This window comes from Schistocerca serialis, chromosome 5 (genome assembly GCF_023864345.2).
Source record: "Schistocerca serialis cubense isolate TAMUIC-IGC-003099 chromosome 5, iqSchSeri2.2, whole genome shotgun sequence".
Classification (NCBI taxonomy): Eukaryota; Metazoa; Arthropoda; class Insecta; order Orthoptera; family Acrididae; genus Schistocerca; species Schistocerca serialis.
In genome coordinates, this window is record NC_064642.1 from 567,847,906 (window position 1) to 567,860,658 (window position 12,753).

At 41.3% G+C, this 12,753-nt stretch overlaps 1 protein-coding gene across 1 annotated transcript in view; it reads left to right on the forward strand.

Moving 5' to 3' along the window:
• LOC126481318 (F-box/WD repeat-containing protein 4-like) overlaps nucleotides 1–12,753 on the forward strand; it is a 100,042-nt gene that overhangs the window by 15,103 nt on the left and 72,186 nt on the right. The window contains exons 3-4 of the mRNA XM_050104979.1: nucleotides 6,548–6,730; nucleotides 9,592–9,730. Coding sequence (XP_049960936.1) covers nucleotides 6,548–6,730; nucleotides 9,592–9,730 — 322 coding nt within the window. The remainder of the gene's footprint in view (nucleotides 1–6,547; nucleotides 6,731–9,591; nucleotides 9,731–12,753) is intronic.

Genomic DNA, 12,753 nt, shown 5'->3' on the forward strand with positions numbered 1-12,753 from the left:
TGCCTCTGTAGGCTGGAGGATTGGTTAAGTGGAAGGCACTGAATTGGATGGTCATCAGGGCTAACTGGACACTGTTCAGCCAGCTGGCTGTATTTGAACACCATGACAGGGTCCATGAAAATTGGACTGCATCACACAAGTGATCCATTATGCTGCTGATTTATCAATCGGGAGTCTTCAGGTCATCTTAGGAGGCAACCTGTACCTTGGTGGACTGATAAGTTCCATTTACAAACAGCAGCAAACAATGACTGGAGACATCACTCGAATGGTGGCAGAGCATTTTGCAGCGATTACTGCCAGTGACAAACATGATCCAGCGTTTTCCCACTACTGTGAGACTACAGATACGGGTAAGTTGGACTTAAGACCCCAAAATTCTGAGTCTTCCAGCTAGTCTTTCTCCATGTGGGAGCTGGAATTGGCACTGTCTGAAACTCGTAATTCTGCACCCGTTCACAACCAAATTCTGTACTGCATGCTTAGACATTTGCCAGCAGTGTAAAAGGAAATCTTCCTTGAATGTTTTAATTTGATATTGCAGACAGGGCACTTCCTCAGCTTGTGGAGAGAGACAATGATACCTCTTATCAAACCAGGAAAGGGCCTCACCGACTGTGCGACTTCTTAGCCACTCTGTGTGGATTCCAGAGATTTCGGTCCACTGTAGACAACCTGACCTTACTAGAGGTGACTACTCAGCAAGCTTTCCTAAGTAAACATGTCTGTCTTGATGTATTCTTTATCAGTAAGACGTACAACACTACTTGGAGACACAGTATTCTCTTGCAACTCCATCAATTAGCCTTTCATGCCCACTTCCCTATCTTCATACAGTCTGTCCTGTCTCAGTGATTTTTTAGGTCATGCGTTGGTGACACACTGGCAGCTCGTTTTGAGCAGGAGAATCGTGTCGCTCGGAGCACTTATTTTTTAAGTGTTACCCTTCTTAGCCATAACCATAAACAGTTATCACGTCTACAGTAAAGAGTCCTGTACAAGGTGCTTTATTTGTGGATGATTTTGTTGTTTTCTATGCTTCCTCCAGTTTTGCGGCAGTTACTCATCAGTTGCAAATTATTGTGTGGAGATGTGAACTGCTAAGTCAGGGTTTCAGTTTTCTGCAGATAAGTGTGTTCATTTTAATCATTCTCGTTGTATTTTTAACTTACCTGACTTGCATATGGAGGATACCATTCTTCATTTCAAAGTCTGAGCGAGATTTCTAGGCCATATTTTTGATGCCATATTGTCATGGTTATCACAATTGAGAGACCTGAAAGCCAGAACACAGAAGGCACTGAATATCGTAAAGTGCCTTAGACACAGGTCTTGGGGAGCACATAGGGTCATCTGCTCCAGTTTTATTGGGCTTTTCTACATTCACAGTTAGACTGTGTGTGCACAGTATACATGTCGGTGAGGCCTTACTACATGAAAATTGTTGATGCTATTTGCCATGAGAGGATTAGGCTGGCCGCTTATGCTTACAGGACCAGCTCCATGCCCAGTCTCTGTGCTGAGGCTGGAGAACCGCCACTCACCATCCGCCAGAAGCTGCTCATGGTGTGTCGGGCAGATAAGATCCTCACAGCTCCGACTTCACCTGTATGCCCTACAGTTGCTCTTCCACTCCTGGATGGCCTTTTCTCCAATTATTCATGGGCAACAATGCTGTTTGGGATCCACCTGCAGTGTGTGCTGGAGTCGCTCAGTGTGGAGCACATACAAAAATCCAGGGTTTTAACAGCCTGCCACCATGGCCTGCAGAGACCCAGAGTAATTTTAGATTTGGTGTAGTACAGGAGAGATTGCACTCATGCATATGTTTTTAATACATTATTTTATGACATTTTAACTGACCACCACAACTGTGCAGCTATCTTCATAGGTAGGTCTAAACAGGGGGACTCTGTTGGTTCCTCTTGTTTTCCCTGATTGTGTCCTCAAGGTCCGACTGCCTCAAGGCTTTGCTATCTTCGACGCATAATTATATGCGATCTTGCTGGTAGTGGAGCAGATGAGATGTGCTTTGAATGCTAAATTTGTTCAGATTCTCTGAGTGCTCTTCACTCTCTACAATGCTTGTACCCAGCAGACAAAGTAGCCCAGAACATCCCAGATGCCCTCCTCCAGTTACAGCAGCTAGAGAAGGCATCTTTCTGATAGGTACCAGGGCACGTGTATTGTCGAGAATAAAGGGCAGATATAGCAGCTAAGGAGGCATGTCATGATCCTCAGTTATTTTAGTGTTCCATCCCCTTGCATGGTATTACCTCACTGTTGAGCTGTAGAATTGTGCTTCGATGGGAGGATGATTGGCTGGAAGTGATAGACAATAATCTGCATCTAGTAAGGCCCACATTGCAGCTGTGGCATACCTCCTTTCAGCCACGAAAATGGGGTTAGGTCCTCCGTACTCACCTTCACATAGGCCACAATCCTCAGATGCATGGCTTCTTGCTCCAGGAATAGGACCCTCCAATTTGTGGTGCTTGGGGCATACATATCAATGTGTGCCCTCCCCTCCCCTGCCTTGCCCCAAGGGCTCACCACTCTTTGGTGAGTTCGTGCTTGGCTACCATGGGGCCACAGCCTTTGCAGCGTCTCTTCCTTTACCGTGCTGCATGTCTATCATCCTGCAGTTCTTTTTCCCGTCCCTGGGGGAACATGTCTGGGATGATGGGAGTGTATTCTGAAGTTTTGAAAGACCGGCATCAGAATATTTCATCTGTTTCTTTCTTTCTTTCTTTCTTTCTTCTATCTCCATCTCCTCCTCTTCCTCCGCTTTGGTATTTGAGGTTTTCTCTTTGTTTCTTCTTCCTACCTGTGCGTTCCTGAAGGCCAGCCCACGTGTTTGATGCGTAATTCCCAGTGCCTGGTCAACAGCTAGGATTCGCACATACCCCCTGGTATAGGCCAGGCCCAGGGAGGTGTGATTGCCTGAGCTATTATCTTGCCAATTGCCTGTTGGGCCCTCTGTCTGGAGTTTGGTAGGTGTGACCTGAGGTGTGGACAATCACATAAGGTGGGTGAGACCCCTCTGAGAGGGTCCCCTGTTAGAAGGAGCGCATCATTGGAGACGCAGGCAGTCATGGGGATTTCTTTGCAATGAGCCAATCATCATCTCAGTCTACATCTGCTAAATGTAAACTGAGTGAGGCTAAAGATTCAGAGACTCTCCCAGCTGCATCTTGGTTCCTTGTGGTATCATTTACTAAAGGTCAGTTTTTTGCTACGGTTAATCCATTTGTTACTCAGAAAGGTGTTTATGTAATTGCAGGCCCTGTGAAATCCTGCTCTTGCTTACATAATGGGACTTTGCTTCTAGAGACCAATTGTGAGTTTTAAATCCAACAACTGCTTACAGCTTCGCTCCTCCACTGCTATCCTGTTCGTGTCGAGGCCCACTGTATGCTGAATTCTTCGCATGGTATTATTTACACTCGGCTCCTTAATGGTTGATTGAGAGAGAAATCCAAACTTATCTCTTTGATCAGGGTGTTACTGCGGTCCATTGGGTAATGAAAAAGGTTGATGCAACCTTAGTACCTACACACTCTCTTTTTCTCACACGTGATTGAGTAGTTCTTCAATTGAAGATTAAGGCAGACTGTGAAGTCATCATGGTCCAACCATACATTCCAAACCTGATGTGTTCCTACCAGTGTCATTGGTGTAACCACACATGCATGTCCTGTAAAAACGCAGCTAATTGTGCTAATTGTGATGGAGATGCTCACAAGGGCAATTACTCACCTCCCTCTCCCTCCTGTATCAATTGTAAAGACGACCATTCCACCCCATCCCATGAGTGTCCCATGTACCTCAATGAGAGGGCCGTTCAGGAGATCTGTTTGAAGAAAAAGGTACCCTACGCCATTGCTCGCAAGTTGTTGGCTGCATTTTACCATTTGGCACTTGTAATACAGTTCTTCCTATGCCTCACTCCGCGAATGACATGGTCATGCAGACTTGCGACCTCCAATTCGGTATTACAGATGTGACGTCCAATATCATGATAACATCCATACCTCTTTCTCCTACAGCTGCACAACAAGCCACCAAGTCTTCGCCCCTGGCAGCAAAATTGCCTGCTACACAACCTGCAGCCTGGACAGGACAAAAGGAATGCTCCTATGAAGATTTTTTATGTCCCTCCAACCAACAAATGTCTGAGTCTTCATTTGTCAACTGTAAAGGCTTTAAGAAAATGAACAAAGACAAATGGTCTTGCTTTTTCCTGACTCAGAGATTCTCGTCAATGGTGACACCGTGTGATACCCACACCCAACCAGCCTCCAGTTTGCCTGGGCCCACCACCTACCATTTTTCTGCCCTGGAATCTGCAGGCTGACCCAGGGAGAATGCTGATGCCTCAGTAGATTTTGAGAGACAGCGCCCTCCAGCCTCTGTGCCCTGTAGCAGTGAGTCTTAAGGATGGCAACTGGCCTCTGCTGAGGGGACTACACTTCATTTGTTCCCTCCTCCCCATTCCTCTTACCTTGGCCTACTAGCTCTTCCGTTCCTTCTGATGATCTCCATTTTGCCCTCTGTCGGGAGATGGTGTCACTTTGGCATCACCACTGGTCTTCTCTTCACGGGAACAAGCTCGGGGAAATTAAACCTCTCCCAGTGGCTTGACCAACCTCCTCTCGGCCCTCTTGTTGCGAGGAGATCATTTTAGCTAGGTTGCGTATTGGGCACTGTCTTTTTGGCCATCCCTATTTGTTAAGTGGTGGCACGCGAAAAAGTGCTCTTTCAGCAGGATAATGCACCATTGTACAAATCAATGATAACACTGGAAGAAGTGCATCAATGGGTCTTTGAACTGGTTCCACATCTGCTCTGTTTGCGGGACTTAGTCCCCGGAGTAACTTCTTCCTGTTCCCCAACTTGAAATTTTATTTTGCTGGGAAGAAATTTTCACGAAATGAGGAAGTGGTAGTTGCAGGCAATGAGTATTTTGCAGAGTGTGACAGAACCTATTTTTCTGATGGGATGAAAACGTTCAAGGGTCACTGGACCAAGTGCATATCCCTCAAAGGAGACTATATTGAGAAATAAGGAGAGTTCTTTGTGAAACAAACATTTTTTTTTTCCCTTGCACTTTCACCGAACTCATCAAACCACCTTTGTATCTACAGTAATGAACTGAAAGTAATAGTTCAGCAAGCACTAACCATTGAAAAATGTTGCAGTAACTTTTCAAGAACCATATAGCTATCTAATGAGACAATTTTTAAAGTAATTGCTTCATGCCAGCAACTAAAACTCTGCAAAGTAATATTCCAGACTCCTTAAGCAATGGGAAAACTACATGCTTAAATGCAGTAATAGTGTTGTCACAGATTTTGTGAGCTGTTTGCATTCCCCACCTCTCCCCTTGGGCCCCAGATGCCTACACGCTGGCATTTGAGCTGGAACAACCTGCTCTGTTATTTGTAACATTATTTCCAAATTTTTAAGGAAAGTCATGCTCTTAGTGTGTGCCTCCCACATATCAAAGGAATGAATTCCATCAAAATTTTCCTGTCAACATTTTCACTCCACAGAGGGGACTCTTTAATATGAGTACTCCCAACAGATAAAAAAATAATAAAAAAGGATGATGTGGAACTTGAATAAATGCACTTTTTATTCATGATCAAAAGTCTACAGCCTTAGACTGAAAGCAAAGCAAGCACTACCATACCGCAAAATTTGTTTTTAGAAGAAAGTATTCATTGATGTTGTTTTGTCTGGGAGCTGAAACTGTATCACTGCTTATGTTTGGGCATTGCTGGGACCACTTTTCTCTGTCATGTAATTTTCTTGGTTATCTTCTATTATTGTAATAATGAAATTGAGTACACTGTTTCTAATTGTGGAAACTATGCAGTACAGCAAGCATGAGTGTCTTTGTGGTATGCTTGGGGCTATTTTTCTCATTTGATTTCCTAAATATTGTATAAATGTTTGTAGCACTGTATCAATATTGTTGTAAACTTCCACAATACTTGATCGGCACGCAGGTTCAGGGAAATGCTGCTAGATACCAAAGCAGTCGCCACCCGATAGAATGAGTTGACAGTTGACAGATTGACTTCTTAGGGTAACACTGTGCATCAGTGTTTTCATTTCAGTTTCCATTCAAATCTGTTATAAATATGTGTTGATTACACCAAGACCTCATGAAGATGAACACCAATGAGTGAATGTAAAAGTTTTTTTTTTGTAACTGAAGAACAATTTAGTATGGTATTAGAGTGAATATAAAGTTTTATCATTCTAATAATTTAACTAGTCTAGTCACTCTACCAGAGTAGCGTTCTTGATGTCGACTGTGAAGTTTTTGACATTCATAAATGATTATTTTGATTTAGGAAATCCAGCAGCAGCATGACCATCAGCACACATGTAGAAATAGCTTGGAATACTTTTTATTTTTATTTGTTTATTTTCAGGTGTTCCACTTGTGAGAACTTTTATCAGTTAACTGATACTGTCAGTTAAATTGAATAGTAAAACCTTTACAGTATCATGAGTTTTTCTCTTATTGTTGTAGGTACATGCCATGGTTGTCATTGTCTGACAAGGTTCTGTGGCTGAGCAGAGGAAATGTGATAGAAGGATACAAGCGAACGAAGAAAGGTTTAAATGTTTCTCGTGCCCTGTTCTCTCTGAAAGGACACACTGATGATATTTGCAGATTTGTAATACATGATGAAATTATCATCAGTGGTAGCAGGTAGATGCTGATATTTGTATCTTTTCATAATATAAGGCACTCACTATTAAAGAAGAGAACAGACAGAAATTTGCCAGCGTCACAAAAAAGGGTGATGGTCACAATAGTGCACTAAGAATAATGGAATTATTATTATTTTTTGTAGTAAAAATTGTTATGTGTGATAATTTTTCTGTATGTTGTAGAATTTGGCAATAACAAATGTAATTCCTTTCTTTATGTAGTCTCTATGTCTGCACGTATGTTTATCAGGCAAAGCCAACCGCTAAAAAGGTTTGCAAGCATGTTGCATGAGGCACTTCACACTCGTCAATGATTAATAAGTAGTCACACAAACTTTCCCTTGTTCCATTCGTCGTGCTACATTGTTACTTTATTTTAGATGTAAACTACAGTAGTTACGGATTTTGTGAAGTCCCTCTTATGCTGTGTGTTTTCTGTTTCGGAAAACTACTGAGAAAAAGTGTAAGGAGGGGCTACTGGATTATGTCTTGACTAGACTGAGGTGCAAAAAAGCATATGAAACTGGTAGAGTAGGGAGTGGGGAAGGGGGGGGGGGGGTTGTGGTTAGGAAACGTGGTAGGAACAGCAGCAGAGTGATAGATAGGGGGGATCATGTGATGGAAAACAGAATTGCAGGTGACCATAATACACTGAAGGACCAATTTCCACAAGTGAAATTCTGGGAAGCAGGCACAGTAAAAAAAAAATTTACAGATGGCTCTGGCTGTGAAGCAGCCATTGAAGTGGAATGTGAGCAGTATATTTTTTTATGTGGATGTTGTTGAGCACGGTGTGGTTCTGGCTATGCTTCTGACTGAAGAGCTGGTTGATCATTCCTGTGCAACTGTAACAGCAAATTTGGAGTGTGGCTCTGTTTGTAAATGGATGGTATATATCAATGTCAGAATTATTTGTTATTGTTTACATTTTTATAATGAGTGTATGCAGAGAATTTGAAAGGAGGTACTGAAATCTAAAATAATAATACTAGGGATGGGGCAGGGAGTAGCTTTGCTCTGAAAATGTATTTTCCCTAATTCATTAAATTTTGGGCATGCAGCCACGCAAATAAAATTTCCTCTACTGATATTTCGGCCGTGTATCGTCCGGCCATCTTTGGAGCGAGTCACAAGACAGTCTTGTGACTCGCTCTGAAGATGGCCGGATGATACGCGGCCGAAATATCAGTAGAGGACATTTTATTTGCACGGCTGCATACCTGAAATGTAATGGATTATTCATTACGCCGGGGGAAGTTGAAAATGTATTTTGCCTGTTTATCATGTTCTTTCTTATCAAGTGGAGGACCAAGGTTAACTGGTTATGCACATCGTAACACGCAGTGACATCGAGGTTTCTAGAGGCATCAAAGGTTCCCCAATAGTGCTTTACCTCAAGGGTAGCAGTATAAGATTTGTCAAACAGGGCCAATACATATCCTAATTGTTTGCAGACAGCAGCCAGTTTCCTCTGCACCTGCATCTAGTCCCTATCCATCTCCCACAATGTAGATCCATATAATAGTATCAAAGAATGTACTAAAGTAATGAAACTGGTTACTCTAGGATAACCATTTAAACACGAGACAAAAATTACATGAATGTAGCCCTGCAGGCAGCACAAAACTACATTACTAAAATCACACAGAATAAAACCATAAATTAAAACAATTACTGATGTCTTTTATATTGTAATGACACTAAACTTCTTTGTAAAAACAAAAACATAAACTATTGGATAAAGACACAATCTGTGCTTGTCACTGCTCCTCCCCCTCCATAGCTGGCTGCATACAGAGTATTATCAGTGACTCTTTTTGTTGCTTTTGTTTTTCCCTCATTTTAGGGATCGTTATTGATAAGAACTAGATTCTTTTTGAAACAAATTGAGCTCACATTGTGATATTTCACTCTGAACTTTGTGTGGATATGATTCATGCAATAAGATTGACCCATCTGCAGAAGCCATCATGTTTGGTTTCTAATAGTTTGAAAGCCTAAGCTGTTCTAACCTACCCTGAGGACCTTCGTTTGAAAATTTTCTGTAAAGTGTTGATTTACAGCCTGTGCAGATGTTTTTTTGTTATTGTAAATAAAACTATCATAAAATATTCTTGCCTTGATTTCCCTGATGGAAATATTACTTCACTACATAGTCGCATTTATTAAAGTTTCACCATCTATGTCTTTGCTTGTGTAGTGAACAGACATTAATTAATGTGACAACCAGTTTAATCCAGGACTGGTGTTTTTGTCAGTATCAGAAGCAAACATGCTTCAACATGAATGATCAGACAGGTTGAAATTTTTTGCACCCAATTCAACAATTAATTTAAATAATCAGTCATGCTATGCATAACACTGTTCACTACATAGGAAGAGTACTTATTACATCATTAATTACTTTGCCTGTTCCATACACATTTGGACTTTTGCATGTGCCCAGAGTTGTCCTTCTGCATACGATGTGAACTATGTAATAGAGGCAGTGGAGTAATCCAGATCTATATGGAGTGGTTGTTACTTAATTTATTAATATTTTCCCAAACCCAAAACATCAATATATAAATCTCCCCCCTCCCTCCCTCCCTCTCCCCCTCCCTCTCCCCTCCCTCCCTCTCCCCCCTCCCTCCCTTCCTCCCCCTCTCCCTCACCCCTTTCAACATTATGGGTACAGTAGCACAGTTTAACGTACTCTGACCAGTGACACCAATAATAGGCCGAGAACAAAAATGCAGATGTTATACATTGTACTAACATTGTGTGAAAAAGTCTCTTTTTAATATGTGCTAAATTGTTACAAATATATAAACAATTATTTTGCATTTTAGACTAATCACAACTATCTTAATTTGTCAGGGATGCAGCAATTTGTGGCTGGTCTTGTGCCACTGGAGAACTGTTATTTGCTCAGACTTCAAGTCACACATCTAATATAGATGCTGTTGATTGCAATGGAGTTGTGTTAATTACTGGCTCAAGAGACAGAACTGTAAAGGTGTGTGTGTATATTTAAATTAAGATTCCTTTATCTAGAAATTTTATGAATCTCGTGTATTTGGTTTTTGCTGTCTGGGATTGATAGCTCTTATAAACCTTTGGAAAAAAACATTGAACTAACATGTAGTTCAACATTACTAAAACTCACAGGGTATTATGCTGTGGTCTTATAGAATCTATTAGATAACCCAGTGTTTTGTCCCCATCTGTGGAGGACTTCTGCAGGGGAGGTCATGGCTTGTATGTTAGACTGAAGCGCGCTGCAGCTCGTCACTTGCATTTCACAATAAAGTTTAATATTAGTTTTCCGATACTTGTATGTGATTAATACAGTATTGGCATATCATAAATAAATAAAACAAGAAGGCATCACATGTCAAATTGGAATTTTGTATCAAAAGTTAAATTCCCCTTGAGAAAACATGTTGTCAACAGTTGGTTCCCTCTCATCTTGTGATTTGAGTGATCTGCCATTCCATTTTTATTTTTCTCACCCATCAGCCTTCTCCCGGGGAAGGAATGAATAGTTCTGAAAGCTAGGGTGGTGGTGGTGGTGGTGGTGGTGGTGGTGGTGTGTGCTTCTCTCTCTCTCTCTCTCTCTCTCTCTCTGTGTGTGTGTGTGTGTGTGTGTGTGTGTGTGTGTGTGTGTGTGTGTGTGTGTGTTGACAGAACAGGTATTTGCCTCCTGTAGATAAGTACTGGCTAGTAATTCCATCTCATAATTTTAGAAACTGGTATTATTTTGAACAGTGCGGAAGAGGACTAATAACTGAAACCTGCACAGCAAGACATAATAATGAAGTAAAGATGAAATTTGATTGTGATAAATAGAGACAGCAAATTTACTTTATCATCAAAATTTTGTTGATAAGAATGGGGGTAATGAACAGGGTCTGCCGGTTGTATGGGACTTGTTTCGTGTCTTGCTAATTCCTGCCATCCATAAATCACAAACAACTGCAAGAGACCAATGAATAACATTTGTCAGAATCCCTCTGTCAGTGTAGTTTAGATAAGTCTCCTTTGAAGTATGGTTGAGCACTTTAATTGTTCCTAGAGTTAATAAGTTTTTGCATCTTGTTAAATTTTTCAGATGTATGTGCCGTGAATGTGGAGGTGCCGTCACAGTCCTGAGGATGGTGTCCCTGCAGTTCTTTCCATATTCGCTAGACAAAGTCAGGGCACCTCCTTTGTCACCTGTTCACAAATGAGTGGTTACACAATAAAATGATGTTGGAACAAAGTCCTTTAGAAATCAAGCATCTTGGTGTGGTCTTTGTTCAAAGTCATGTCGTGGCGGCACGAGGCCCTCTGGTGAGACACTCCCTTCCTTTTGGCTCTCCATGGAGGAGCAGGTTAAAAACCTTGGAGTTCCTTGCATACTCCAGCAATCGACTAGCCACTGTCACAGCAGTGGAAATGCTCACGTGGTGTACTCTAATAGGTGGTGTGGAAACAAAGCCCTTGTCTGGTTGAAGCTATTCTTCCTGAACTATTTTCTCAAAGCATCCCTCTGTTGCTGTCTAGTCTGGCCACATCCTCCTGCACTATAACTGTGAAGCGAGACGACATTGATGGTCGAATCTTATGTTCCCAAAATAAGTTATTGTTGTAACAAACTGACGCCATGCGGTTCAGTCAAAAACAAACTTTCCGTCTGTGTGTGGTAACATCCGACTAGCCATTCTCATGATTTCATGAGGAGGGGATGTTCTCATGATTTCATTGAGGAGGGGATGGTAGCTTCGAGTTTCCATTGGCTGATACACAAAACAATTGTTACACATGTTTGATTGTCCGAGGCAAGATTAGCCCTGTTTATGCTTATGGAGACACGAAAGAGAACTTGGAGGAAGTTAGGAGGGCATTCTGGCATTAGAATCCAATGGGAGCAGACTTCCACACTCTGGTGCTAGCAACAATTCCTGTTGGTACAGACAGTGCCTTCACCCTGTGATGGTGACTGCTTCATTTGGTAAGCACCACACTCAGTAGGATGTAGGGATGAGCAGAATTTGTTGACACTTACAGAACTTTACAGAGATACAGATTTCTGAAGTCATCAACGTGGGTGCTACGGTCGCAGGTTCGAATCCTGCCTCGGGCATGGATGTGTGTGATGTCCTTAGGTTAGTTAGGTTTAAGTAGTTCTAAGTTCTAGGGGACTGATGACAACAGATGTTAAGTCCCATAGTGCTCAGAGCCATTTGAACCATTTCATCAACGTGGGGGCAATCTGTAGTATTATGAACACTGAATATATTCTCAACTGCCAAGGTCGCTAATATCATTTATTTTTCTGTATATGATCAGTTTTGGCCAATTCTCTGTTGCCATCTTTGGATCTATGTTGTAAAGTGGTGAGGACTGTGAGCTTTTGTAAGTGGCCCAATAATATGTGTATACATAGCTGTCATTTTAAAATTGACAAGCCGGCAGAGTACCTCAAAATACCAACGTGGACATACAGTGAAACCCTGCTTTTACACTTTTCAAGAGACTTCAAAAAATGGTGTAAAATGTGGGTAATAAAGTTTTAAGCTGTAAAAGTTACGTGTAGGATACCCCCTTGTATTTTTGCACTTTATGTATGATATATGTGCATAACAGGCATCAAAAGGCTTATCAGGAACTCGTTTATTATCTAATAAAAACTGCTGATGTAACTGAAACTGGTAACTGTCTGGGAAGTAGGAATGTTTGACTCAATTTCATATGTCATAATTAGTGTTAGGATCGATATGCACTTAAAACCCACGAAATATGTGCCAAAACTCCCTGAAATATGCACTTAAAATATGCAGCAAAAATTCTTTAATTATGCACTTCTCTTAGCCTAGATAAATTCTTTAAAATATGCATCTTACCTGGGAAAATTAATGAATAACCATAAAATATTTTATATAATGGCTATAATCCAGTGAATAAAATGAACCATAACATAGGTACTTACACGATAAGTTCGGTAAATGCTGAAAATTAATTAGTTTGAAGTACCAACATTTTTTCCATATTCTCTAC